The 24,070-nt window shown below is 48.0% G+C and overlaps 1 protein-coding gene across 7 annotated transcripts in view; it reads right to left on the bottom strand.

Moving 5' to 3' along the window:
• The window catches only part of MTA3 (metastasis associated 1 family member 3), a 262,022-nt gene that overhangs the window by 179,753 nt on the left and 58,199 nt on the right, over positions 1 to 24,070 (bottom strand). For 2 of the 7 annotated variants that reach the window (XR_008676815.2, XR_008676814.2), the window contains exons 1-2: positions 8,632 to 8,740; positions 6,906 to 6,973 (exon numbers count right to left, since the gene is read on the bottom strand). Coding sequence is in view for 2 of the 7 variants with exons in the window: in XM_019021133.4 (XP_018876678.1) it covers positions 6,906 to 6,973; positions 8,632 to 8,659 (96 nt within the window). In the remaining 5 variants the exon portion in view is untranslated. Of the gene's footprint in view, positions 1 to 6,905; positions 6,974 to 7,974; positions 7,999 to 8,631; positions 8,778 to 24,070 lie in introns of those variants that run through there. The other 5 variants (XM_019021133.4, XM_019021131.4, XM_055377786.2 and 2 more) reach the window with 3 other exon arrangements.

Genomic DNA, 24,070 nt, shown 5'->3' on the forward strand with positions numbered 1-24,070 from the left:
CTAATTAAATTCTTATTTAAACCTGCTTAGGGGGCGGGGAGCATAGTTCAAAATAAATAGTCTCTTCTTGACCATGCACTCACTTGGCTACTAGGTAGCTTACAGCTACCATATTCCTCTTCCCCTCTACAAACACACCCTCTCCAGCATTCTTCTGAAGCATGGTTACTCATGGGTCTACAGCCCAGTGCCAGTCTGCAACTGTTAATGGCATTTAATGAAATCAGTGCAGGGTTTGAGACTAAGTGCATTACAGCAATTAAGAGTTCATATATATATATATATATATATATATATATATATATATTTTTTTTTTTTTTTTTTTTTTTTTTTTTAGATGGAGTACCATTCTGTTGCCAGGCTTGAGTGCAGTGGCACAATCTCGGATCACTGCAACCTCGAACTCCCCGGTTCAAGCGATCCTCCTGCCTCAGCCTCCCAAGTAGCCTTTTTTTCCTAGCTTATCAATCAGAACAAAGTAAATATTTTCAGTTTAGAGGTGGTTTTGCTTTGGTTTTTTTGTTTGTTTGTTGAGATGGAGTTTCACTGTTGCCCAGGCTGGAGTGCAATGGCACGATCTCAGCTCACTGCAACTTCCGCCTCATGGGTTCAAGCGATTCTCCTGTCTCAGCCTCCCGAGTAGCTGGGATTACAGGCATGCGCCACCATGCCCGGCTAATTTTGTACTTTTAGTAGAGACAGGGTTTCACCACATTGGCCAGGCTGGTCTCAGACTCCTCTCAGGTGATCCACCCACCTCAGCCTCCCAAAGTCCTGGGATTACAGGCGTGAGCCACCGTATCTAGCCTTGTTTTGGTTTTTTTCAGAGATGGGGGGTCTTATTATGTTGCACAGGCTGGTCTCAAACCCCCAGGCTCAAGCAATCCTCCTGCCTCAGCCTCTCGAGCAGCTGGGACTACAGGCCTGAGCCACCATGCCTGTCTTCAAGTATTTTTAAATCATTATTTGGATTTTCCCATCATGTTAACAACTTTCCCTACCTAGCCAATTTCACCTCTGATCTTCCCAGGGCCTTTATCTAGAACACTCCTGTGTCCTCTCTTCCCATGGTTCCCTCTTCCTCATCCTTTAGGCCTCAACTTCAATGTCCTGTCCCACCCTACCTAAAGGAAATGACCTGTCATTCTCTATGTCAAGGTTCTTGCCTTCTTAGAAGTTAATACAATTCATTACTATTACTATTTTCTTTATGCCCATCAACTTGTCTTTCCAGGTGTCTCCCTCATTAGAATGTAGACCCTGTATGGGTAGAGACCATGTCCATCTTGTTCACATTCCATCTCTGAGCCTAGCATAGTGCCTGGTACATAACAGGTACTCAATAATATTTGCTTAATGAATTATCTAAAATAAGATGTCTTTTTCACATCCCTTCAGAAATAAAGACCCTATGTAAATATTTCAATTAGCCATTCAAACTACCATTTTGTGAAATTACAAAGAATCCCATTTCTCACAACACAACCCCAGTCCCAGAAACTCGCTATTACATGGATGACTCTGTGCTGACAACAGGTAGGGGGAGGGAGGAGGTGAGGATGGATGAGGGGGGCATTTCAGAAATGAATGGCCATGAAATGATAAAGGAGTGTGAAATAAGCTATGTTCACCTAGATGTGCAACCCAATCATTTAGCTACTATGTGCCTCAAGAAAACAATGCATGATTTAGCTACCTTAATGTGTAAGGTTCTGTGAGGCTCAAAAGGGTAACAAATGTGAATCCTGGGTTAGGTTTCCAGAGCACCATGCTGTGACATTTCTAAACTTAGCACAGCTACAATTTTACTTTCACTTGTGGAACTATATGGTTGATGTCTGTCTCCACTAGACCTGTTTTTTTTTATCACCCTTGCATTCTCACTAAGAGTACCTGGCTGGTAGAAGGTCCTCAATTTTATTTGTAAAATGAATGAATCAAAGCAGTTTGTAAATAGCAAAGCTATGTACGTATAAGCATTAACATCAGACATTTCAGAAATTAATTAATTCAACAAGTATTTAGTGAATGCCTTTAACTATGTGCCAGCCACTATTCTAAGGCACTCAGAATGCATAACTGGACAAAACAGAAAAGATCACTACAGCTGACACTCTAGGAAGACAGGTAATGAAAATAAACACAGTAAGTATATTTGGAGGTGATAAATGATACGGAAAAAAGAGCAAGGGGTGAGGGGTAGGATGGACACAAACAAACGGTCCTCCTAAGGTGGTTGCAGGGAGAAACAGCCAAAAGCCCATTGTGCTTTGTGCCAAGTAAGCAAGGCAGAGCTCCCACCTGCTTTCAGCGAAAGTGGAGGTCAGAGAGGGGCAGTGACAGCCAAAGAATATAGGGTCTCATGGGTCAAGATTTGTATTTCGATCTAATTAACTGTCTAATTAAACTGATATGGTAAATAGTTTGGAGTTGCCTCAATTCTTATACCTTACATCAATAACATAAAAGATCAGAATCACATGCCAACAGTTCCCATCCACGGACTGATCTAAACTTGAGGCCATTCTCTTCATTTGGTGGTCTCAAAGACTAAATAATTTTTTTTTAATGCAAAGGCAGCCAGCCTGTAATCCCAGTGCTTTGAGAGACCAAGATGGGGGACTGCTTGAGGCCAGGAGTTCTAGATCAGCCTGGGCAACATAGTAAGACTCCATGTTTACAAAAAATTTAAACATTAGGCGGGGTGCAGTGGTTCACGCCTGTAATCCCAGCACTTTGGGAGGCCAAGGCGGGTGGATCACTTGATGTCAGGAGTTCAAGACCAGCCTGGCCAACATGGCGAAACCCCGTCTTCACTAAAAATACAAAAAAATTAGCTGGGTGTGGTGGCGGGTGCCTGTAATCCCAGCTAATTGGGAGGCTGAGGGAGGAGAATCACTTGAACCCGGGAGGAGGAGGTTGCAGTGAGCCAGGATCTATGCTACTGCACTCCAACCTGGGTGACAACTAACATAGGAAAATGCAGTAGCACAGTTATTTTGAGAAAAGGAGGCCGGGCATGGTGGCTCATGCCTGTAATCCCAGCACTTTGGGAGGCCTAGGCGGTGGATTACCTGAGGTCGGGAGTTCGAGACCAGCCTGACCAACATGGAGAAACCCCGTCTCTGCTAAAAATTAGCCGGGCATGGTGGTGCATGCCTGTAATCCCAGCTGCTCAGGAGGCTGAGGCAGGAGAATCGCTTGAACCCAGGAGGCAGAGGTTGTGGTGAGAGGAGATTGCACCATTGTACTCCAGCCTGGGCAAGAACAGCAAAACTCCATCTCAGAAAAAAAAAAAAAAAAAAAAAGCCGGGCGCGGTGGCTCACACCTGTAATCCTAGCACTTTGGGAGGCCGAGGCAGGCAGATCACAAGGTCAGGAGATCGAGACCATCCTGGCTAACACGGTGAAACCCCATCTCTACTAATAAATAAATAAATAAATAAATAGCCAGGCGTAGTGGCAGGCTCCTGTAGTCCCAGCTACTCGGGAGGCTGAGGCAGGAGAATGGCATGAACCCAGGAGGCGGAGCTTGCAGTGAGCTGAGATTGCGCCACTGCACTCTAGCCTGGTCGACGGAGCGAGACTCCGTCTCAAAAGAAAAAAAAAAAAGAAAGAAAGAAAGAAAATGCTGGCGCGGTGGCTCATGCCTGTAATCTCAGCACTTTGGGAGGCCAAGGCGGGTGGATCACCTGAGTTCAGGAGTTTGAGACCAGCCTGGCCAACATGGTGAAACCCTGTCTCTACTAAAAATACAAAAATTAGCCAGGCATGGTGTTGGGCGCCTGTAATCCCAGCTATTCGGGAGGCTGAGGCAGAAGAATTGCTTGAACCCAGGAGACAGAGGTTGCAGTGACCAGAGATCATGCCATTGTACTCCAGCCTGGGCAACAGAGCAAGAATCCGTAGCAACGACAAAAAAAAATTAGCCAGGTATGGTGGTACATGCCTGTAGTCTCAGCTACTTGGGAAGCTGAGGCAGGAGGACTGCTTTGAGTCCAGGAGTTCAAGGTTACAGTGAGCTATAATCATACCAATGAACTCCAGCCTGGGTGACAGAGTGAGACCCTGTCTCCCTGTCTCTGGAATAAAATAAAAATAATGCAAATTCCCTGGGATATTCCCAAAACAAACCAAGGTCTCAAGGCTCTTCAAACTAAGAATGTCCTAGGTCAGGCTTGCCTTCCCAAGACAAAACTGAATAAGTTACCAGATGGCATTTTGAGGGAAAGGTATTAGCTAGACAGACTCAAAGATTTTAACACTATGAAGTCTCATAAACCACACAACCCTCAGAGAAGTCTGGAGGAAAACAAAGCATCATTAGTAAATCGGAGGAAAACAAAACATCATTAGAAAATCTATGGTCCATGCAGCTTGACTGCTTTCTGGTACCTCCATTATAAATCCTGGCCAGGCACAGTGGCCCACACCTGTAATCCCAGCACTTTGGGAGGCTGGGGCGGGTGGATCACCTGAGGTCAGGAGTTCAAGGCCAGCCCAACCAACATGGTGAAACTCTGTCTCTAATAAACACACAAAAAATAGCCAGGCATGGTGGCGCATGCCTGTAATCCCAGCTACTTGGGAGGATGAGACAGTAGAATCGCTTGAACCTGGGAGGAAGAGGTTGCAGTGAGCCAAGATTGCGCCATTGCACTCCAGTCTGGGCAACAAGAGTGAAAACTTCATCTCAAAAAACAAACAAACAACAAAGTTTCTTCTCCTGCAATCATAAGCCTTCTGTTGTCCTAATAACCTACCATCTCGGACAAATCTTAATGTGAAAATTAACTGGGCCAAAGGTACAAAGCTACTTTATATTTATTATACCAAAACCATACTTTTTTTTTTTTTTATTTCAAGACAGTCTGTGTTACCCAGGCTGGAGTGCAGTGATGCAATCATAGCTCACGGCAGCCTTGACCTCCTGGGCCCAAGCAATCTTCCTCAGCCTCCCAAGTAACTGGGACTACAGGCATGTGCCATCATGCCTGGCTATTTTTTTTTGGTAGAGACAGGGTTTCTCTGTTACCCAGGCTAGTCTGGAACTCCTGGACTCAAAGGATCCTGAGGCCGCAGCTTCCCAAAATGTTGGGATTACAGGTGTGAGCTACCACAGACAATTTAGCCTAGTCCAGAATTTTTTTTTTTTGAGACAGTCTCGCTCTGTCACCCAGGCTGGAGTGCAGTGGTGTGATCTCGGCTCACTGCAAGCTCCACCCTCCGGGTTCATGCCATTCTCCTGCCCCAGCCTCCCAAATAGCTGAGACTACAGGTGCACACCACCATGCCCGGCTAATTTTTTTTGTATTTTTAGTAGAGATGGGGTTTCACTATGTTAGCCAGGATGGTCTTGATCTCCTGACCCCGTGATCTGCCTGCCTTGGCCTCCCAAAGTGCTAGGATTACAGGCGTGAGCCACCGTGCCCGGCCAGCCTAGCCCAGAATTTTACAAATTCCCTTCAATTTTTTTTTTTTTTTCAGACGGAGTTTCACTCTTGTTGCCCAGGCTGGAGTGCAATGGCGTGATCTTGGCTCACTGCAACCTATGCCTCCCAGGTTCAAGCAATTCTCCTGCCTCAGCCTCCCAAGTGGCTGGGATTACAGGCATGCACCAACACACTCAGCTAATTTTGTATTTTTAGTAGAGATGGGGTTTCTCCATGTTGGTCAGGCTGGTCTCAAACTCCCAACCTCAGGTGATCCGCCCGCCTCGACCTCCCAAAGTGCTGGGATTACAGGCGTGAGCCACCGCACCCGCCCAGCCAACTCCTTTCAATATTATGTTCCCTAGCTTCCTCCTTCTAAACCTGGAAGAGGAAAATATTAATTCACTAAAAAGGGAAAAATACACATTATGACTCTAAACATAAAAAGGGTCTGAGTTACATAAGTGAACTGCTCTTTCAGAGGCTCTAAGCAATTTGAAAATATCTGCAGACTTTTAAATATTCAGTAACAAAAAAGCAAAAGAATATTCGGAATTCAGAATCCTGCATAACTCTCTAAAATCTCAACTTTTTTTTTTTTTTTTTTGAGACAGTGTTTTGCTCTGTCACCCAGGATAGAGTGCAATGGCGTGATCTCAGCTCACTGCAACCTCCACCTGGATTCTCCTGCCTCAGCCTCCTGAGTAGCTGGGATTACATGTGCATGCCACCATGCCTAGCTAATTTTTTTGTACTTTTTTAGTAGAAACAGGGTTTCACCATGTTGGCCAGGCTGGTCTTGAACTCCTGACCTCAAGTGATCCACCCCCCCTTGGCCTCCCAAATTGCTGGGATTACAGGGGTGAGCCGCCATGCCCAGCCTAAAATCTCAACTTTCAAAGAGTCTGGGACTGAAAGTAAAATCATCTCTTATGCCCCTTTACCCAGCTTATTTTTATTTTTTTTTGAGACGGAGTTTATCTCATTGCCCAGGCTAGGGTGCAATTGCACAATCTTGGCTCATCGCAACCTCTGCCTCCCGGGTTCAAGCAATTCTCCTGCCTCAGCCTCTCGAGTAGCTGGGATTACAGGCATGTGCCACCATGCCCGACTACTTTTCTTGTATTTTTAGTAGAGACGGGGTTTCTCCATGTTGGTCAGGCTGGTCTCGAACTCCCGACCTCAGGTGATCCGCCCGCCTCAGCCTCCCAAAGTGCTGAGATTACAGGCATGAGCCACCGCACCCAGCCATATTTTTACTTTTTATATTAATTAAAAAAAAATAGAGATAGGGTCTCACTATGTTGCACAGGCTGGTCTCCAACTCCTGGGCTCCAGCTATCCACTTGCCAGGCCTCCCAATTTACTGGGATTGCAGGCATGAGCCCCCACACCAGGCCACCCTTTACCCAATTACCCGTCAAGGGAAAATAAATATTTTTAATATTAAAATTAAGAACACTCAGTGTATACCTTGTTGAGTTCTTCTATCCTTCTTATTAGGTATGGGTTGCTGGAGGAATTCTCAAAGTAGACATAATCTGTAATTAAAGGAAGTACAGAACTTAATCTTTTTAACAGAAAGTTCAGATTTGTCAATCCAAGACTTTTTATGTTAGGCAATTCACGTTTGAAATTAAGCTCATAATTCATTCACTGGTAAAAGCAAACATAATAATGCAGCCTTAATATATCCTCTCACGTGCCTACTATTCACAGACCTTTATTTTCTTGGCATTTTCATTTCAATTAATGTTTTATCAGTTTCTCCTAGACTTCTGTCCCAATATGTCATTTCTTTAATGATAAACAAAAAAGATACCTCTTATCACTGTGTAGTCAGGGCACACTAAACATGTGTCCTCTGTACTATAACTACTTCCACATCTTTTTCCTCCAATACAATTTGCCCTGCAGGCTACTTCTCACATAAAACTATTGACCTAAGACACATTCAGAGCACGGAGAAAGACTTCACAGTCCAACCTACATTTCAATCACTACTTAAAAAAAAAAAAAAAAAAATCAGATGAGCAGAACAGGTAAGAGGAAGAACGCTGACAAACTTTTCCACAGTTCTACCTGGGAAGATGAGGAAAAAAGGGGGCCGGGGGATCACTTCTAAGAGGCAAAGTGTTCTGGGGGTGATATCAGCATCTTTTTTACCCTTTTACCCTATTTAATCCAGATCCATTTAATGTCTTGTGATTAAGAAATTGCTGCAGGCTTTCAACTAAAAGGATAAAATTTTTCAAGTGTGGCTTTTCCTCTCATCTAATCGGCTCGCTGGAAACTTCCCACTGTGTGTTTATCCGAAAGGCAGCTGCATTGTTATTGTCTATCTTAGTGGCTCTTTCGCCGCTCTCTTCTGCAAAGTGGCCTCATTTAGCCAGGCCATTCCCACCACCATCCATCAGAAGCTCGGCTAATGAGCAGAGAAGGAAGAGCCAGTCTCTCATACAAACACGCCACTTATCTGAATTATTATTTTACCAGGAAAGAGGGAGGAGGGCGTCGTGAGTAGGGAGAAAGTTTGTTTGACCTTATTTCTCTCTTCCGCAGAAAACTGGGAAGGAGGCAGGCAGCAGAGCAAACGTCCAGGCAGAGCTCAACTCCCCACCTCCGGCTGAGGTTCCCAGCTCCCACGAAGCCCCATTCGTGGGGGGCTGGACCAGAAACGAAAAGGAGGGGGGCCGAGGAAGGGGAGGTGCAGGGCCCCGGCTCGCAAACAGGCCTGTCCAGCTGGACCCCTGGCTGGGACCCCACCGCCCCCACCCCCACCCCAGGCTCCCACTGAGTGGGGAAGAAGCAGGAGAGGGGATGTCCCCTCATCCTCTCCAGCGCCTAGAAGCCACGCGAGAAGGCCACCTTCTCAGGGGGCTCGACGGGCCCTACCCCGATGAGGGTTTCGTGGAGGGGGGTGTCTGGTAATTCGTACCCCCAAGTAGAGGCCTGGCCCTAAACACTGGGCGGGGTGCGAGGGTGAAGGTGGCCCCGGGCCCTCGCGAGCCCCCGTGGGGGGAGGGGAAGGGAGGGGTGGGGGTGGGGAGTCCCGGCCCCTCTGCGGGCCCCGGCGCCCCAGCCCCCTGCGACCTCAGCCCCGGCGCCCTTGGCTCCCGGCAGTTGGCGTGCACTCGCCCCGGCCCCCCGCTCCCGGAGCCCGCTCCCACACGGGCCGGGTCGGGCCGAGCCTGCCTACCTCCGACCCGGTACATGTTGGCCGCCATGTCCGCCCGCCCGCCCGCGGAGCCCGAGCCGAGCCCCGCCCGCCGCCGCCGCCGCCTCCTCCTCAGCCTCAGCCTCGACCGCCGCTGCCGCCGCCGCCGCCGCTGCTGCCTCGCCACGGGGGGGAAGGGAGGGGACAGGGGGAGGGGGAAGTAAAGGGGAGGGGACGCCGAGGGGTGGGGGCTGGTGCCCGCCCCCAGCGCCAGGCTAGCAAGGCCGAGTGGGCCGGGCCGGGGGAGGCCCGGGGAGGCTGGAGCGCTGCGGGGCCAGCGGGAATTGGGGGGGAGGGGGAGGGGAAAGGGAGTGGGAGGGAGGGTGGGGGGCCTTGCTGGAAGTGGAGGGCCCTGGGGTCAGGGTCCTGGCTGAGGCAGAGGCCTGCACTCAAATGCGGACCAGGGGCTGTTAGAGAATTAGAGTGGGGGCTGGGGCTTAGCCTCTCCCCAGCACCTCTTCCCCCACCCAGGGTACCCCGTCACCTGTCCACCCCAAGACAGGTCCTCCTTCCCTACCTCTGTCCCTGGGGAACCCCCCTGTGGCTGCCCTAGTAGGCAAGCGCCAGTCTCAATGCAAACTCTTGGATGCAAATAAGTGCAGGCAGCAGGGTGCCTTCCTCGGGGTGAGATCCAAGGGGCCGGCCTGGAGCCTGCAGGCTCTAGGGCCAGGAAGATCCCGGGTGCTTCCCGCCTCGCCAGAGACCCAGCTGGGGACAGAGGTAGAAAAACTCCCTTCCTAGGCCACCCTAACTGCGTCATCGTTCACCCCAAAACTGGGCTGAGCAGAACCAACTCTCCAACACCCAGATGGAGGCTCTGGCTCTAGACGGGCACTGTATATGCAGGGCCTGTTCTGCTGGGAAAAGGGACCTTTAGGAGTGACGGGCTTCCTTTGTCCATGGGGGAACAGGGCCCTACAGTTCACAATCACCACCACCCCCAAACAGAGGAGATTGTATTCAATCAGCTTCATGTCGATGGACACTTAACTGGTTACGTGCCTAAAGCTTCTAAATGGTTATTGTCCCAGGCCAATTCTCTAAACAACCTCTGTTTTCACGGCCTTCCTACTCTCACAGAAACAAAAAAAAAAAAAGCAACGTTGAATCTTAGCTGGCGATCCCCCAAATGAACACAAATAACTTTCTTTAGCGAAGCCAGTCCATTCCAAAGTACTCCCAGACATTGCTGCATAATAAACACGAAGAAGATTTCTTGGTGTGGTGGCTTGTTTGGAATGTGTGGTGATACACAGCTGTGTGCTGTCGACTCTGGGTTTAAGGTCTGTGCGGGGCTAAGAGGTGCCCCCAGAAAAGAAGGTTGTGTTTTGGTGGTTTGGTGATGACATTTGTGATGGTCACTTATCACAAAGTATTGAGATGAAAAAACTGTGCATAGCTGAGGCAAAATATAAAAATAAAAAATAAAGCACCATTGAATTACATTGACTCTATGACCTGTTTCCTCGTCTATAAAATGGGGACGTGAGTTCCCCCTTCACAGGTGTGGTAAGGATCAGTTGTGATGATATCTGAAAATGCTTTGTAAACCAGGGAACACAGAGCACCATGCAAATAACAGGTGTCTCTTGCTTTCTTTTTAACCCCAGAAAACCACAGATTCCCCAGGGTTCTCTGCTGTGTGTCAAATTCTGAGCCATGTGTCAAATTCTGACCCAAAGAAGAAAGCAAAAGTGTTCTGTTCCACACATTGCATAGCTGTCATTCAACATTTACCAGAGATCCCACCAAAAACATTCTGACAAAACTGACATCACTCCATTTCTGAGCTGACACATAAATAGGTTGAATAATTCACCTGGAATCACACAGTAAACTGGCAGCAATTTTGGGATTATGAATCAGCCTTTTCCTCTGGCCTAGAATGTTCTGAACCACAGTGTTTCTCCAAGTACAAAAGCCACCTAGAAACCATAAAGTGCAAAGAAGTGGATCACAAGCTTTAGGATGTTTTCCCATTAATTTTTCATAAGCAATTTCTCCTCCTTCGAAATCTTTCCCTGTTTTTGTTAATTCATTGTGTGCCTGTCTCATTTCCCAAGCTTAGTGCTCTTGCCAGGTGTTTATGATGACTGTGCTAACCACAATAAATGGTGAAAGATGCCGAGAAAACTCCTCCCTATGTCCCCTTAGGAACAGCCTCATCCAGAAGGCCCCCCGTGAAAGGCCTCAAAGATTTGAAGGGGACTAGCAGGAGGTAATGATGGTGGCAGGACTTAGAACCGTTTTTTGCTCTAGATTCTATATATTAGTCTCTTCCATCTCCAGCTCCTAGGCCAATGTCCTCTACATTTCTGAGCTGACATAGTAGATGCTCAGTATCTGAAGAATAAATACCAACAAATCATGGACTCAAAGAATCAGAAGAGCTGAATACAAGGACTTTGTGAAACTTTTCCATGTCCTAATTCCAGAGAGGTTCACACATAAAGGAGTTCAGCAAATGTCTGTAGATTGAAAGAAACCTTTCAACCAAAGACGGGTGGAAAGCCTGCACCTTTAAAAAAGCAAAGGCACCTCTCCCTTCTTAGCTACATGGTTTAGACCACAAACTTGTCATCAACCAGCCCTAACTTCACTCCTAGTTTGGCAGTTTAACTATAAAGACCTTGAGCAAGTTACTTAACCCCTCTGACTCAAGAGGGGTTACAAAATATGACTACTGGTTGATACCTACCTCAAAGGCTTATGGTAGAAAAAAAAAATTTTTTTGAGACGGAGTTTCGCTCTCGTTGCCCAGGCTGGAGTGCAATGGCACGATTCGGCTCACTGCAAGCTCCACCTCCGAGGCTGAAGCAATTCTCCTGCCTCAGCCTCCCAAGCAGCTGGGACTACAGGTGCCCATCACCACGTCTGGCTAATATTTGTATTTTTAGTAGAGACAGGGTTTCACCATGTTGGCCAGACTGGTCTGGAACTCCTGACCTCAAGTGATCTGCCTGCCCAGCCTCCCAAAATGCTGGGATTATAGGCATGAGCCACCATGCCCAGCCTGGTAAAATTTAAATATAGAAGGTGTTTGGCACTTGTTGAGCGCTTCATATGTGTTAGGTCCCTTCTCTCTATTCCAGTTATTCTCATCACTAAGGAAGAAGTGTCTCTCAGGCCATGCCAGAAATCCCAGGGCAAATCCAGCCCTTCCATGGATGAAATTTCCTTTCACAGTTGTTGCAATTAAAGAACCACATGTAAGGTAGTTCTTTACCATTTAGTTGAAGAGAAGTGGATGCAGCAAGAAAGCTATAGGTGGCTAGGCATCATGGCTCACGCCTGTAATCCCAGCACTTTGGGAGGCCAAGGCAGGAGGATCATTTGAGCCTAGGCAACATGGCAAGACCCCACCTCTACCAAAAAAAAAAAAAAAAAAAGTTAGCCAGTTGGTGCGCACCTATGGTCCTGGCTACTCTGGAAGAGACTGAGGCAGGCAAATCGCTTGAGCCCAGGAGGTAGAGGCTGTGAGCCATGTTTGTGCCACTGCACTCTAGCCTGGGTAATAAAGCAAGACTCTGTCTCAAAATAAATAAATAAACAAAAGAAAAAAAATAAAGCTTTAGGTGAATAGGTAAAATGGAGAGTTGGTTTTTGTCTCAACGTAGGGATGGAGTTTTTATATGTGCGAAAAAATAAAAAGAGATTGGTGCCGGTTGGCTGAGCGCGGTGGCTCACACCTGTAATCCCAGCACTTTGGGAGGCCGAGGCCGGCGGATCATGAGGTCAGGAATTCAAGACCAGCCTGGTCAATATGGTGAAAACCCATCTCTAATAAAAATACAAAAATTAGCCGGGCATGGTGGCAAGCGCCTGTAGTCCCAGCTACTCAGGAGGCTGAGGCAGAAGAATCGCTTGAACCCAGGAGGCAGAGATTGCAGTGAGCCAAGATCACACCACTGTGTTCCAGTCTGGGCAACAGAACGAGACTTCGTCTCAAAAAAAATAAATTAAAAGAGATTGGTGCTGGCCACAGTCTGGGAGTTCTGTCATACTGAACCCAGGACAGGAGCCTGGAGGTCTAAAATGTAATTAATCTGAAACCAGAGGCCAGGCTTTGGAAAAGGGACTTTATCTTGTTGGTTCGTGTTTTCCATGATTTATTTCTCTCTTCTTTTTCCTTTCATTAACTTCTTCTCTTATTTAGTAAAATTCTTTCAGAAAAGGCCAGCCTGTCTCATATTCTAAGGAGGGCCTGGGTTTTAAAGGCAGAGGAACATATCCCAAGAGAAGTGTAGGCATATGATGGCAAGAATCAAAGCAGAAGAGCCCCGAAGAGAAAGGAAACAGAATTGGGAGTTCTGTAGCTTCTCTAGTCATAGGCATGGTTCTTCCATAGATCCCCTGTGCAAAAAACATGAAATCCCTAAAGGTCTTGGTTTCGGGCAGTATGTGTTTTCGGATCCCATAGTTCCCTCATGCCCTCACAGGGGAGCTAGCTCAGCCATTTGGCTGCTTCCACAAGAAGGTTCCTTCTCTAGTAACATTATCTTTAGGTAGTAGAAAAGAGACTAAGTCATAATGGGGACAGAAATGAGCCTCTGGGTGGTTAACCTAACTGACCCTACTGTTTCTCTTTTTTAACTGCTGTAGATTTGAATAACAAATGGTTGGCCAGGCACAGTGGCACACACCTGTAATCCCAGCACTTTGGGAGGCAAAGGCGGATCACCTGAGGTCAGGAGTTCAAGACCAGCCTGGCCATCTCTACTAAAAATACAAAAAATTAACTGGGCGTGGTGGCACATGCCTATAATTCCAGCTACTCTGGAGGCTGAGGCAGGAGAATGGCTTAAACCCGGGAGGCGGAGGTTGCAGTGAGCCGAGATCGCGCCATTGCACTCCAGCCTGGGCAACAAGAGCGAAACTCCATCAAAAAAAAAAAAAAAAAAGAAAGAAATGTTTGGTCCAGGCCAGGCATGGTGGCTGATACCTGTAATCCCAGCATTTTGGGAGGCCGAGGTGGGCGGATCATGAGGTCAGGAGATCGAGACCATCCTGGCTAACATGGCGAAATCCCATATCCACTAAAAATACAAAATATTAGCTGGGTCTTGTGGCAGGCACCTGTAGTCCCAGCTACTCAGGAGGCTGAGGCAGAATAATGGCATGAACCCGGGAGGTGGAGCTTGCAGTGAGCTGAGATGGCACCACTGCGCTCCAGCCCGGGCGAAAAGTGAGACTTCGTCTCAAAAAAAAACAAACAAACAAAAAAAAAAAGAAATGGTTGGTCCGTGCAGTGGCTCACGCTCAGCACTTTGGGATGCTAAGGCAGGCGAATCACCTGAAGTCAGCAGTTTGAGACCAGCCTGGCCAGCATGGTGAAACCCCGTCTCTATTAAAAATACAAAAATTAGCCAGGCATGGTGGCGCGCACTTGTAATCCCAGCTACTTGGGAGGCTGAGACAGGAGAATCACTTAAACCTGGGAGGTGGAGGTTGTAGGGTCAAGAAAAAGAATCAATGGGAAGTGTTGAAGGAATGTTACAGGGAGTAAGGTGTTTGTACAGATGATTCAGACTGCAGTACAGAGAGTGAATTAGAAAGGGTGGAGATTCCAGACCAGATCAGTTGGGAGGTTGGTGAGAAGGGGTGGTGGTCTGGCCTAGGGTAGAGGCAGTGGGTTATGATAAGTAGATGGTTTTAGAGAGATGTAGGAGGCAAGAGGTATCGGATCTGGTGACTCTAGGGAGGCACGAGGTGAAACGGTGGTGACAAGGCTTATGGGGAGCTGTAAGTAGAGATCAGTGAGTAAAGCATACAGGAGGAAAGGCAAGTTGGGGAAGAGGATAGTGGACAGGTTCTGTGCTGGAAGGGTTGTGTTCGAGGTGCCTTTGGAAATATCCAGGTAGATGTCTTCTCTTTGGGAAACAGTTGGATGAAAAGGCCTGGTGTTTAGGAGGGAGCTCTGAGCTGGAAATAGCCACTTCTGGTGTTACCATCAGCCCAGAGCCCAGCCAATCTAAGGAATAAGCCAAACCCTGGCCCCAGGGAAAGAAGCAGGTTCCCTGAGTCCTTCAGGTTGGGTGGAAACAGGTTTGGCAGGTCAGGTTCAGGAGATCAGAGTCCAGGTGCAAATGTGCAAATAGGCAGAGCGTGGGCAGAGCCACATAAGCCACTGCCCAAGGCAGACCGGGAAGCCAAGTGGGAATGGCCTGTGATGACCATCTCACTAGGACTAGCTAGCAAAATTGTCAGCAAGCATCCACAGAAGGTTCTGCTTCAACCCTCACTCCTTCTTCCCAGCCCTGAAAAGCAGCTGGGGTGGGGAGGGGGAGGGAAGATGGAAAGAACAGAAGGAGATGGAAAGGGACACAGCCTGAAAAAGCAAATCTGACTCATTCCTACCTCACCCTCTTGCCTCTAAGATGATGTAGTGGGTTGAATGGTGGCCCCCCAAAAGACATGCCCACCCAGAACTTGTGAATATGACCTTATTTGGAAAAAGGGTGTTTGCAGATATAAGTAAGCTAAAGATCTCAAGATGAGATTATCCTGAGATTAGGATGGACCCTAAGTCTAATGACATGTGTCCTTATAAGAGACAGAAGAGGAAAGACACAGAGAAAAGGGGGCAGCCCTGTGAAGGGAGACGCAGAGATGGGACTTATGCAGCTACAAACCAAGGAGTGCCAGGGGTTGCCAGCAACCACTGGCATGGGATGGATTGTCCCCCAGAGACTCCAGGACTAACCCTACTGACACCTTGCTTTCAAGCTTCTGGCCTGTAGAACTGTGAGAGAATGAATTGTTTGAAGCTACCCAATTTGTAGTAATTTGTTACAGGAGCCTTAGGAAACTCCTACAGATGATATCCACCTTTCAATTTTAAGTAAACATAGAGTCATCCAAAAAACACTTAGAGCAGTATACAGTATACACAGATTAAGGGACACAGAAACAGAATAAGAGAATAAACAGAAATACACAGAGAAAGAAGGGGACCCCCTCACCACTTGATCTAAGTCCTACTCAATCCCTTGAAACAGCTCAACATGTTTAACTCACCTTGGTTTGTCTCTCCTCCTAGCTGACATGGTTGGCTTAGTGCTAAGAGAAAAGGACACCTGGGGCTGGGCTCGGTGGCTCACGCCTGTAATCCCAGCACTTTGGGTGGCAGAGGTGGGTGGATCACGAGGTCAGGAGTTTGAGACCAGCCTGGCCAACATGGTGAAACCCTGTCTCTACTAAAAATACAAAAATTAGCCAGGCGTGGTGGCAGGCACCTGTAATCCCAGCTACTCAGAAGGCTGAGGCAGGAGAATTGCTTGAACCCGGGAGGTGGAGGTTGCAGTGAGCCAAGATTGTGCCACTGCACTCCAGCCTGGGCGACAGAGTGAGACTCCATCTAAAAAAAAAAAAAAGAAAGAAATAAACAGATATGCTAATATAGAATGATAAATGTTACAAGGAGAGTAAATCAAGATCGGAGAACAAAAAGTGATGATGGTGGTAAGGGAAGGCCTTTTGTATATGCTAAGAACTGAAAAGAAACTAAAATAATGAAATAGAGTGAACACTTGGGACATCTGGAGAGCAACATTCCAGACAGAGGGAAAAAGTGCAAGTTCCCCACATCAGGAAGCAGCCTGACCTGATCATGACATGGAAAGGACAGTGTGGAGAGCAGATGGGGTCAGGGAGGTGAAAAGGATCAGGATCCCATAGGGACCGGTGGGCCATGGTAAAAAGTTTGGATTTTATTCTAAATATAGTGGGAAGCCTTTAGAAGGTTTTAAACATGGAATAATGGAGACTTAATTTGGTTTTTGTTTTGTTTTTGAGATGGAGTCTCGCTCTGTCACCCAGGCTGAAGTACAGTGGCCAGATCTCGGCTCACTGCAACCTCCACCTCCCAGGTTCAGATGATTCTCCTCCCTCAGCCTCCTGAGTAGCTGGGATTACAGGCATGCGCCACCATATCCCCGCTAATTTTTTTTTTTTTTTTCAGTAGAGATGGAGTTTTACTATGTTGGCCAGGCTGGTCTCAAACTCCTGACCTCAGGTGATCCGCCCACCTCAGCCTCCCAAAGTGCTGTGATTACAGGTGTGAGCCACCGTGCCCCGCCCTGGGGTTTTGAGTGTGTGTGTGTGTGTGTGTGTGTGTTTTGTTTTTTGTTTTGTTGTTTTTTGTTTTTTTTTTGAGACAGAGTCTCACTCTGTTGCCCAGGCTGGAGTGCAGTGGCACCATCTCACCTCACTGCAACCTCTGCCTCTCGGGTTCAAGCCTTTCGCCTTGTTGGCCAGGCTGGTCTTGAACTCCTGACCTCAAGTGATCCACCCGCTCACTCCCAGAGTGCTGAGATTATAGGTGTCCACCACCAACCACAGCTTGATTTGTTTTTAAAAGCTCACTTGCCAGTGACGCAGTTTAAAAAAAAAAATCAGCCGGGCACAGTGCCTCACGCACTTTGGGAGGCCGACGCAGGCAGATCACCTCAGGTCAGGAGTTCAAGACCAGCCTGGCCAAAATGGTGAAACCCCATCTCTACTAAAAATACAAAATTAGCTGGGCGTGGTGGCGTGCACCTGTAATCCCAGCTGCTCAGAAGGCTGAGGTGGGAGAATTGCTTGCACCTGGGAGGCGGAGGTTACAGAGCAAAACTCCATCTCAAAAAATAAAAATTAAAATTAAAAAAAAAAATCACTTGGACTGCTGTGCAGAGTATGAACCCTGAGGAAGAGAAACAAGAAGACTTGATAGGAGATTGACATAGTTCAAGGAAGAGAGAAGTAACAAAGACTCGGAGTAGAATGGTAGCTGTCATGGCCAATGGAGTTTTTTTTTTTTTTGGAAATGCAGTTTCGCTCTTGTTGCCCAGGCTGGAGTGCAGCGGCTCAATCTCGGCTTACTGCAACCTCCACCGCACCCCCCTGCCCACCCCCCGCCCCGGGTTCAAGCGATTCTTCTGCCTCAGCCTCCAGAGTAGCTGGGATTACAGGCATGCGCTACCACGCCTGGCTAATTTTGTGTTTAGTAGAGATGGGGTTTCTCCATATTGGTCAGGCTGGTCTCGAACTCCCGACCTCAGGTGATCCGCCTGCCTTAGCCTCCCAAAGTGCTGGGATTACAGGCGTGAGCCATTGCGCCTGGACAGAGATATATTTTTTAAGGCAGAGCCAGCAGCTCTTACTGAAGGATTGAATATAAGAGATGAAATGGGAAAACAAACTTTTTTTTTTTTTTTTTTTCTGAGACAAGGTCTGGCTCTGTTGCCTAGGCTAGAGTGTTGTGGCGTGATATCGGCTTACTGCGGCCTTCGCCTCCCAGGTTCAAGCAATTCTCCCATCTCAGCCTCCAGAGTAGCTGGGATTACAGGCGCACACCACCACGCCTGGCTAATTTTTGTATTTTTAGTAGAGACAGGGTTTCATCATGTTGGCCAGGCTGGTCTCCAACTCCTGACCTCATGTGATCCAACCTCCTTGACCTCCCAAAGTGCTGGGATTACAGGCGTGAGCCACTGCGCCCGGCCCAAAACAAACTTGTTAGGACTCCCAGGTGCTTATAGACATCTGTTTGGAAATATTAGATAGACAACTGGATCTGGGCTCTGGAACTTAGCAGAGAGGCCTAGACTAGAGATACAAATCTGGGAGTCACCACCACATAAACAGTGGAGGAAGCTGGAGACTGGTGAGATTACCTGCCAGGAGAGGGAGTGTGGGTGGAGAGGAGGGCAGAGGCCTGAGCCCTGGGGCAAGCCAACATTGAGAGCAAAGGTTGGTTCTCTACTCTAGCTGCTCCAGGGGAACTACTGAGACAAGGCTGAGCTCCACCCCCAGAAATCCTGATTTAATTAGTTTGGAGTAGTCCATGGGTTTTAGTTTAAAAAAAAAAAAAAGCCGGGCACGGTGGCTCACGCCTGTAATCCTAGCACTTTGGGAGGCTGAGGCAGGCGGATTGCATGAGCTCAGGAGTTTGAGACCAGCCTGGGCAATATGGTGAAACCCCGTCGCTACTAAAATATGGAAAAAAAAAAAAATAGCCGGGCGTGGCAGCGTGTGCCTGTAGTCCCAGCTACTTGGGAGGAAGGAGAATTGCTTGAACCCAGGAGGCGGAGGTGCAGTGACCTGAGATGATGCCACTGCACTCCAGCCTGGTGAGAGAGTGAGACTCTGTCTTAAAAAAAAAAAATTTTTTTTTAAAGGCTGGGCGCGGTGGCTCATGCCTGTAATCCTAGCATTTTGGGAGGCCGAGGTGGGCAGATGGCCTGAGGTCGGGAGTTCAAGACCAGCCTGACCAACATGGAGAAACCCCGTCTCTACTAAAAATACAAAATTAGCCAGGCATGGTGGCACATGCCTTTAGTCCCAGCTAGTCCCAGCTACTTGGGAGGCTGAGGCAGGAGAATCGCTTGAACCCAGAAGGCAAAGGTTACAGTGAGCCGAGATTATGCCATTGCACTCCAGCCTGGGTACCAAGAGCAAAACTCCATCTCAAAAAAAAAAAAAAAAAGTCCTCAGGTGATTCCACAGTGTAGCCAAGAATTGAGAACTATGCAGGTAGTGATCAGGAGGAGAGCCATAAAGAGACACTAGGGAGCATTGAGGGAGGTGTGAAAAATGTCAGGGAAGTACCGGTCCCAAAAGCCAAGTGAAAAAGGGAGTGGTCCAACCGACAAACTGGAGCAAGAGTAATAAATCAACACTGGATTTGGCAAAGTGGTGGCCAATGAATACCAACTCCCCTGCCATCTTTCCTTGGTGGTTCTTGATTCTTCAGGTGCTAGGCAGCTCAAAATAAATTGGTAGGGTTGGCCCGAGATACCCAATGGTGTAGATGACTCCAAGGACACAGAGAGGGGACTCGTGAATCCCCCACATCCCCTGCCAGACTGAGGAATAGAGACTAGAATTTGCTCTTTTTATCAGTTCCTTTTATCTTTATCTGTAGGTTTGTAGCTACTGCCCTTTCTATAAGAGACAGAGGGAAGTTTATTTGCACTCTTGATTTCAAAAAGGACTGAAAATGTTGGAGAGCTCAAAACTAAACTTCGAAGTCCTGGATAAATAAATCATTGTTTATGTCTCCTTTTATCTCTGTAAATTTTTGGAGGAAAAAAGCATGAGTATTACAGAGACGCTTCAAGGAGCTGCTTTTACAAAGCCAAGTCAGGACTATATTATTAGCGGCAACTAATGCAATGTTTCATGTTTAATTGCACAGATCAGAGCACTGAGCAGGGCACCTGGAGGCAGTTTGACCTTTTCAAGGCTTTGGTAAAGGACACCCAGAACCCGTCCAGCCAAACCCTGTCATTGGTTCCTTTCTGTAAGAGGAGACATAGTGTACATCTTCTGGAAGCCCTGACTCCCCCACCCTACCCCACCCCCCCCAGGCTTCTAGAACAATGAAGTAAAATCTGGACTGTGTTTTTTTTTTAATTTTTAAATTTTTATTTATTTATGTTGAGACAAAGTCTCTCTCTGTCGCCCAGGCTGGAGTGCAGTGGCGCGATCTCGGCTCCTCCCAGGCTGAAGTGCAGTGGTGCGATATCTGCTCACTGCAACCTCCGCCTCCTGAGTTCAAGCAATTCTCCTGCCTCAGCCTCCCGAGTAGCTGGGATTACAGGCGTGAGCCACCTCACCTGGCCTTTTCTTTTAAATTTTGTGGGTACAAAGTAGGTATATATATATTGGACTGTGTTCTTGAAGTGAAGGGTGGAGTCCATGTTAGAAGCTAGAATTCTGGAGGCAGAAGGAGGAGAGAAGTTTCCAGCGTTTCGTAGGGCCTCCTTCCTCTGCCCTTGATCTTGGCTGGCTCCTGAAATCTGGAAATCGGGTGCCCTTGTCCTCTGCTGTATACTCACATAGAGCCTAAGTCAGACCTTTTCTAATGGGCCCTGAAGTCTCCCCATGAGGTCAGAGCAATGCTGAAGGCAGAGTTGAACACTCTGCGGCCTTGGTGCTTCTACCTCTTCCCATTCCCCCCACCAGTATAGCCCCTCAAAGGCCCCTCAGTTCTGGGCTGGCATGGGGACCACTTGCTTGTCATACTGACTCCCTCCAGGAGTGGCTTTCTGGCTGAAGGTTGCAGGGCTCAAGACTGAGTTCTCCATCTTGGTCTAGCTTTACCCAAAGCGTCTGCAGCAGCGGGCAGGCTGGGAGACTTGAGGGATGGAGTGACTCCCGGCCAGTGGCATGTTGCTGGGATCGGATGCATTATTTATGATGCTGGTGTCAGCATGGCTCCCAGGCACTGGGGGAAATGGAAAAGGCACTTGGGCCAGTGCTGATTAAACTAAATATTTAAACAGGACTGAGGAATTGAGGCAAAACCCATTTTTCTTCAGTAAGGCAGAGAGCGTCACAAATGATTTCAAGGCTGGGCACTTGGTAAACACTTTCCAGAGCATAAGGGAAAGCTGGGGGCCCTGGTCTAGGGCTCCTCTCCAGAATCAGCTCCCAGCTTCCTCTCTGGAGCAGATCTATAGGCTTTCAGCAGACTCTGGAGTAGGAGTACAGGAGGGGAGATAGAGAAGCAGAAGAATGAGACTGGGAGACACCCAAACAGTCAGGCTGGCTGCATGCCTCAGGCTGCTTTTTTTTTTACCCCAAGGAGCTCCATCTCCTTTTCTCTCTTTTTTTGTTTGTTTTTTGTTTGTTTGTTTGTTTTTGTTTTTTGAGACAGAGTCTCGCTCTGTCGCCCAGGCTGGAATGCAGTGGCACCGTGTCGGCTCACTGCAACTTCCATCTCCTGGGTTCTAGCAATTCTCCTGCCTCGGCCTCCTGAGTAGCTGGGATTACAGGTGCCCACCACCATGTCTGGCTACTTTTTATATTTTTAGTAGAGACAGGGTTCCACCATGTTGGCCAGGCTGGTCTCAAACTCCTGACCTCAGGTGATCCACCCTCCTTGGACTCCCAAAGTGCTGGGATTACAGGCGTGAGCCACCGTGCCCGGCCTTTTCTTTCTTTCTTTCTTTCTTTTTGAGACGGAGTCTCGCTCTGTTGCCCAGGCTGGAATGCAGTAGCACCGTGTTGGCTCACTGCAAGCTCCGCCTCCCAGGTTCATGCCATTCTCCTGCCTCAGCCTCCCAAGTAGCTGGGACTACAGGCGTCTGCCACCACACCTGGCTAATTTTTTTTTTTTTTTTGTACTTTTAGTAGAGATGGGGTTTCACCGTGTTAGCCAGGATGGTCTCGATCTCCTGACCTCGTGATCTGCCCACCTCGGCCTCCCAAAGTGCTAGGATTACAGGTGTGAGCCACTGCGCCCGGCTTTTTTTTTTTTTTTTTTTGAGATGGAGTTTCGCTCTTGTTGCCCAGGCTGGAGTGCAATGGTGCAATCTCAGCTTACCACAAGCTCCGCCTCCTGGGTTCAAGCAATTCTCCTGCCTCAGCCTCCTGAGTAGCTGGGATTACAGGCATGCACCACCATGCCCGGCTAATTTTTAGCAGAGATGGGGTTTCTCCATGTTGGTCAGGCTGGTCTCGAACTCCCGACCTCAGGTAATCCACCGCCTAGGCCTCCCAAATTGCTGGGATTACAGGCATGAGCCACCATGCCCGGCCTCCTTTTCTCAAAATAACTGTGCTACTGCATTTTCCTATGTTAGTTGTCACCCAGGCTGGAGTGCAGTAGCATAGATCCCGGCTCACTGCAACCTCCTCCTCCCGGGTTCAAGCGACTCTCCTGCCTCAGCCTACCGAGTAGCTAGGATTACAGGTGCCTGCCACCATGCCCAGCTAATTTTTTTGTATTTTTAGTGAAGATGGGGTTTCACCACGTTGGCTAAGCTGGTCTCAAACTCCTGACATCAAGTGATCCTCAAGCCTCAGCCTCCCAAACCATTATCCTTTTAATCAGCTCGAAGAAGGGTAGTAGGGTGTCAGGCAGCCATGAACCCATCCTCTTGTAGTGATTCTTCCCATCCCACCTGATACAGGTTCCAATCAGGAAGCTGACCTCCACCTGCTGCACACAAACACTGGGGAGACCCTTCTCAGAGAGGCTGTGAGGGAGCATGGCCCTCTATTTAGAATATCCACCACCCTCCAGATTGGAGGAAAGAGGAGATCTCAAAAGGAGATTTTCAGGTAGAAAGAAACAGCTGTCATTCGGGCTGGCTTTCCCTGCTGTTTTTTTTCCCTCCCTGTGGGGTCCCTCACTTGCATCTCAACAGCAGTCACTATCCCTGGCCCCCAGGGATGTGCTTTTTCTCAGTCTCTGCATGAACAAGTGCCCTTTTCCTTCTTTCCTCTAAGAACAGCTGAGACAGGCTGACATTTTCCAAATTAACTTTTATCAGAATTTAGGAAAGAAAAGGAAATAACTGCAGAAAATACAAATGCATCAGTTCAATTCAGTTCAACACTTATTGTGATTCTTACATCGAGCACCATAGTCTAGGTTACCTTGATAAATGAAACGGAGTTCTGGGACTCAAGGAGTTCACCATCCAATGGAAGAGGAGAGGCAGGCATGAATAGATAACTAGTTTATTTTATTTTATTTTTTTTGAGACGGAGTCTTGCTCTGTCGCCCAGGCTGGAGTGCAATGACGTGATCTCGGCTCACTGCAAACTCCATCTCCTGCATTCAAGCGATTCTCCTACCTCAGCTTCCCGAGTAGCTGGGATTACAGGCATGCACCACAGCATCTAGCTAATTTTTGTATTTTTGGTAGAGACGGAGTTTCTCCATGTTGGTCAGGCTGGTCTCAAACTCCTGACCTCAGGTGATCCACCTGCCTCGGCCTCCCAAAGTGCTGGGATTACACACGTGAGCCACCATGCCCGCTGATAACTAGTTTTTTGTTTTGTTTTGTTTTTCTTCTTCCTTCCTTCTTTCTTTTTTTTTTTTTTTTTTTTTTTTTGAGACGGAGTCTTGCTCTGTCTCCCAGGCTGGAGTGCAGTGGCGCAATCTCAGCTCATTTCAGGTACTCGTTTCAAAGAAGTCTCAAGTATGCATGATGCTTTTTAAGAAATTAGACTCAATCTTTTTTTTTTTTGAGATGGAGTTTTGCTCTTGTTACCCAGGCTGGAGGGCAATGGCGCGATCTCGGCTCACTGCAACCTCTACCTCCTGGGTTCAAGCCATTCTCCTGCCTCAGCCTCTCAAGTAGCTGGGATTACAGGCATGCGCCACCACAGTCGGCTAATTTTGTATTTTTAGTAGAGACGGGGTTTCTCCATGTTGGCCAGGCTGGTTTCGAACTCCTGACCTCAGGTGATACACCCGCCTCGGCCTCCCAAAGTGCTAGGATTACAGGTATGAGCCACCGTGCCTGGCCCAACACCCAGCCTAATTTTTTTTTTTTTGAGATGGAGTCTCGCTCTCTCGCCCAGGCTGGAGTGCAGTGGCGCAATCTCAGCTCACTGCAAGCTCCGCTTCCAGGGTTCACGCCATTCTCCTGCCTCAGTCTCCAGAGTAGCTGGGACTACAGGCACCCGCCACCACGCCCGG

This window comes from Gorilla gorilla, chromosome 12 (assembly GCF_029281585.2).
Source record: "Gorilla gorilla gorilla isolate KB3781 chromosome 12, NHGRI_mGorGor1-v2.1_pri, whole genome shotgun sequence".
In the NCBI taxonomy this organism is placed as follows: domain Eukaryota; kingdom Metazoa; phylum Chordata; class Mammalia; order Primates; family Hominidae; genus Gorilla; species Gorilla gorilla.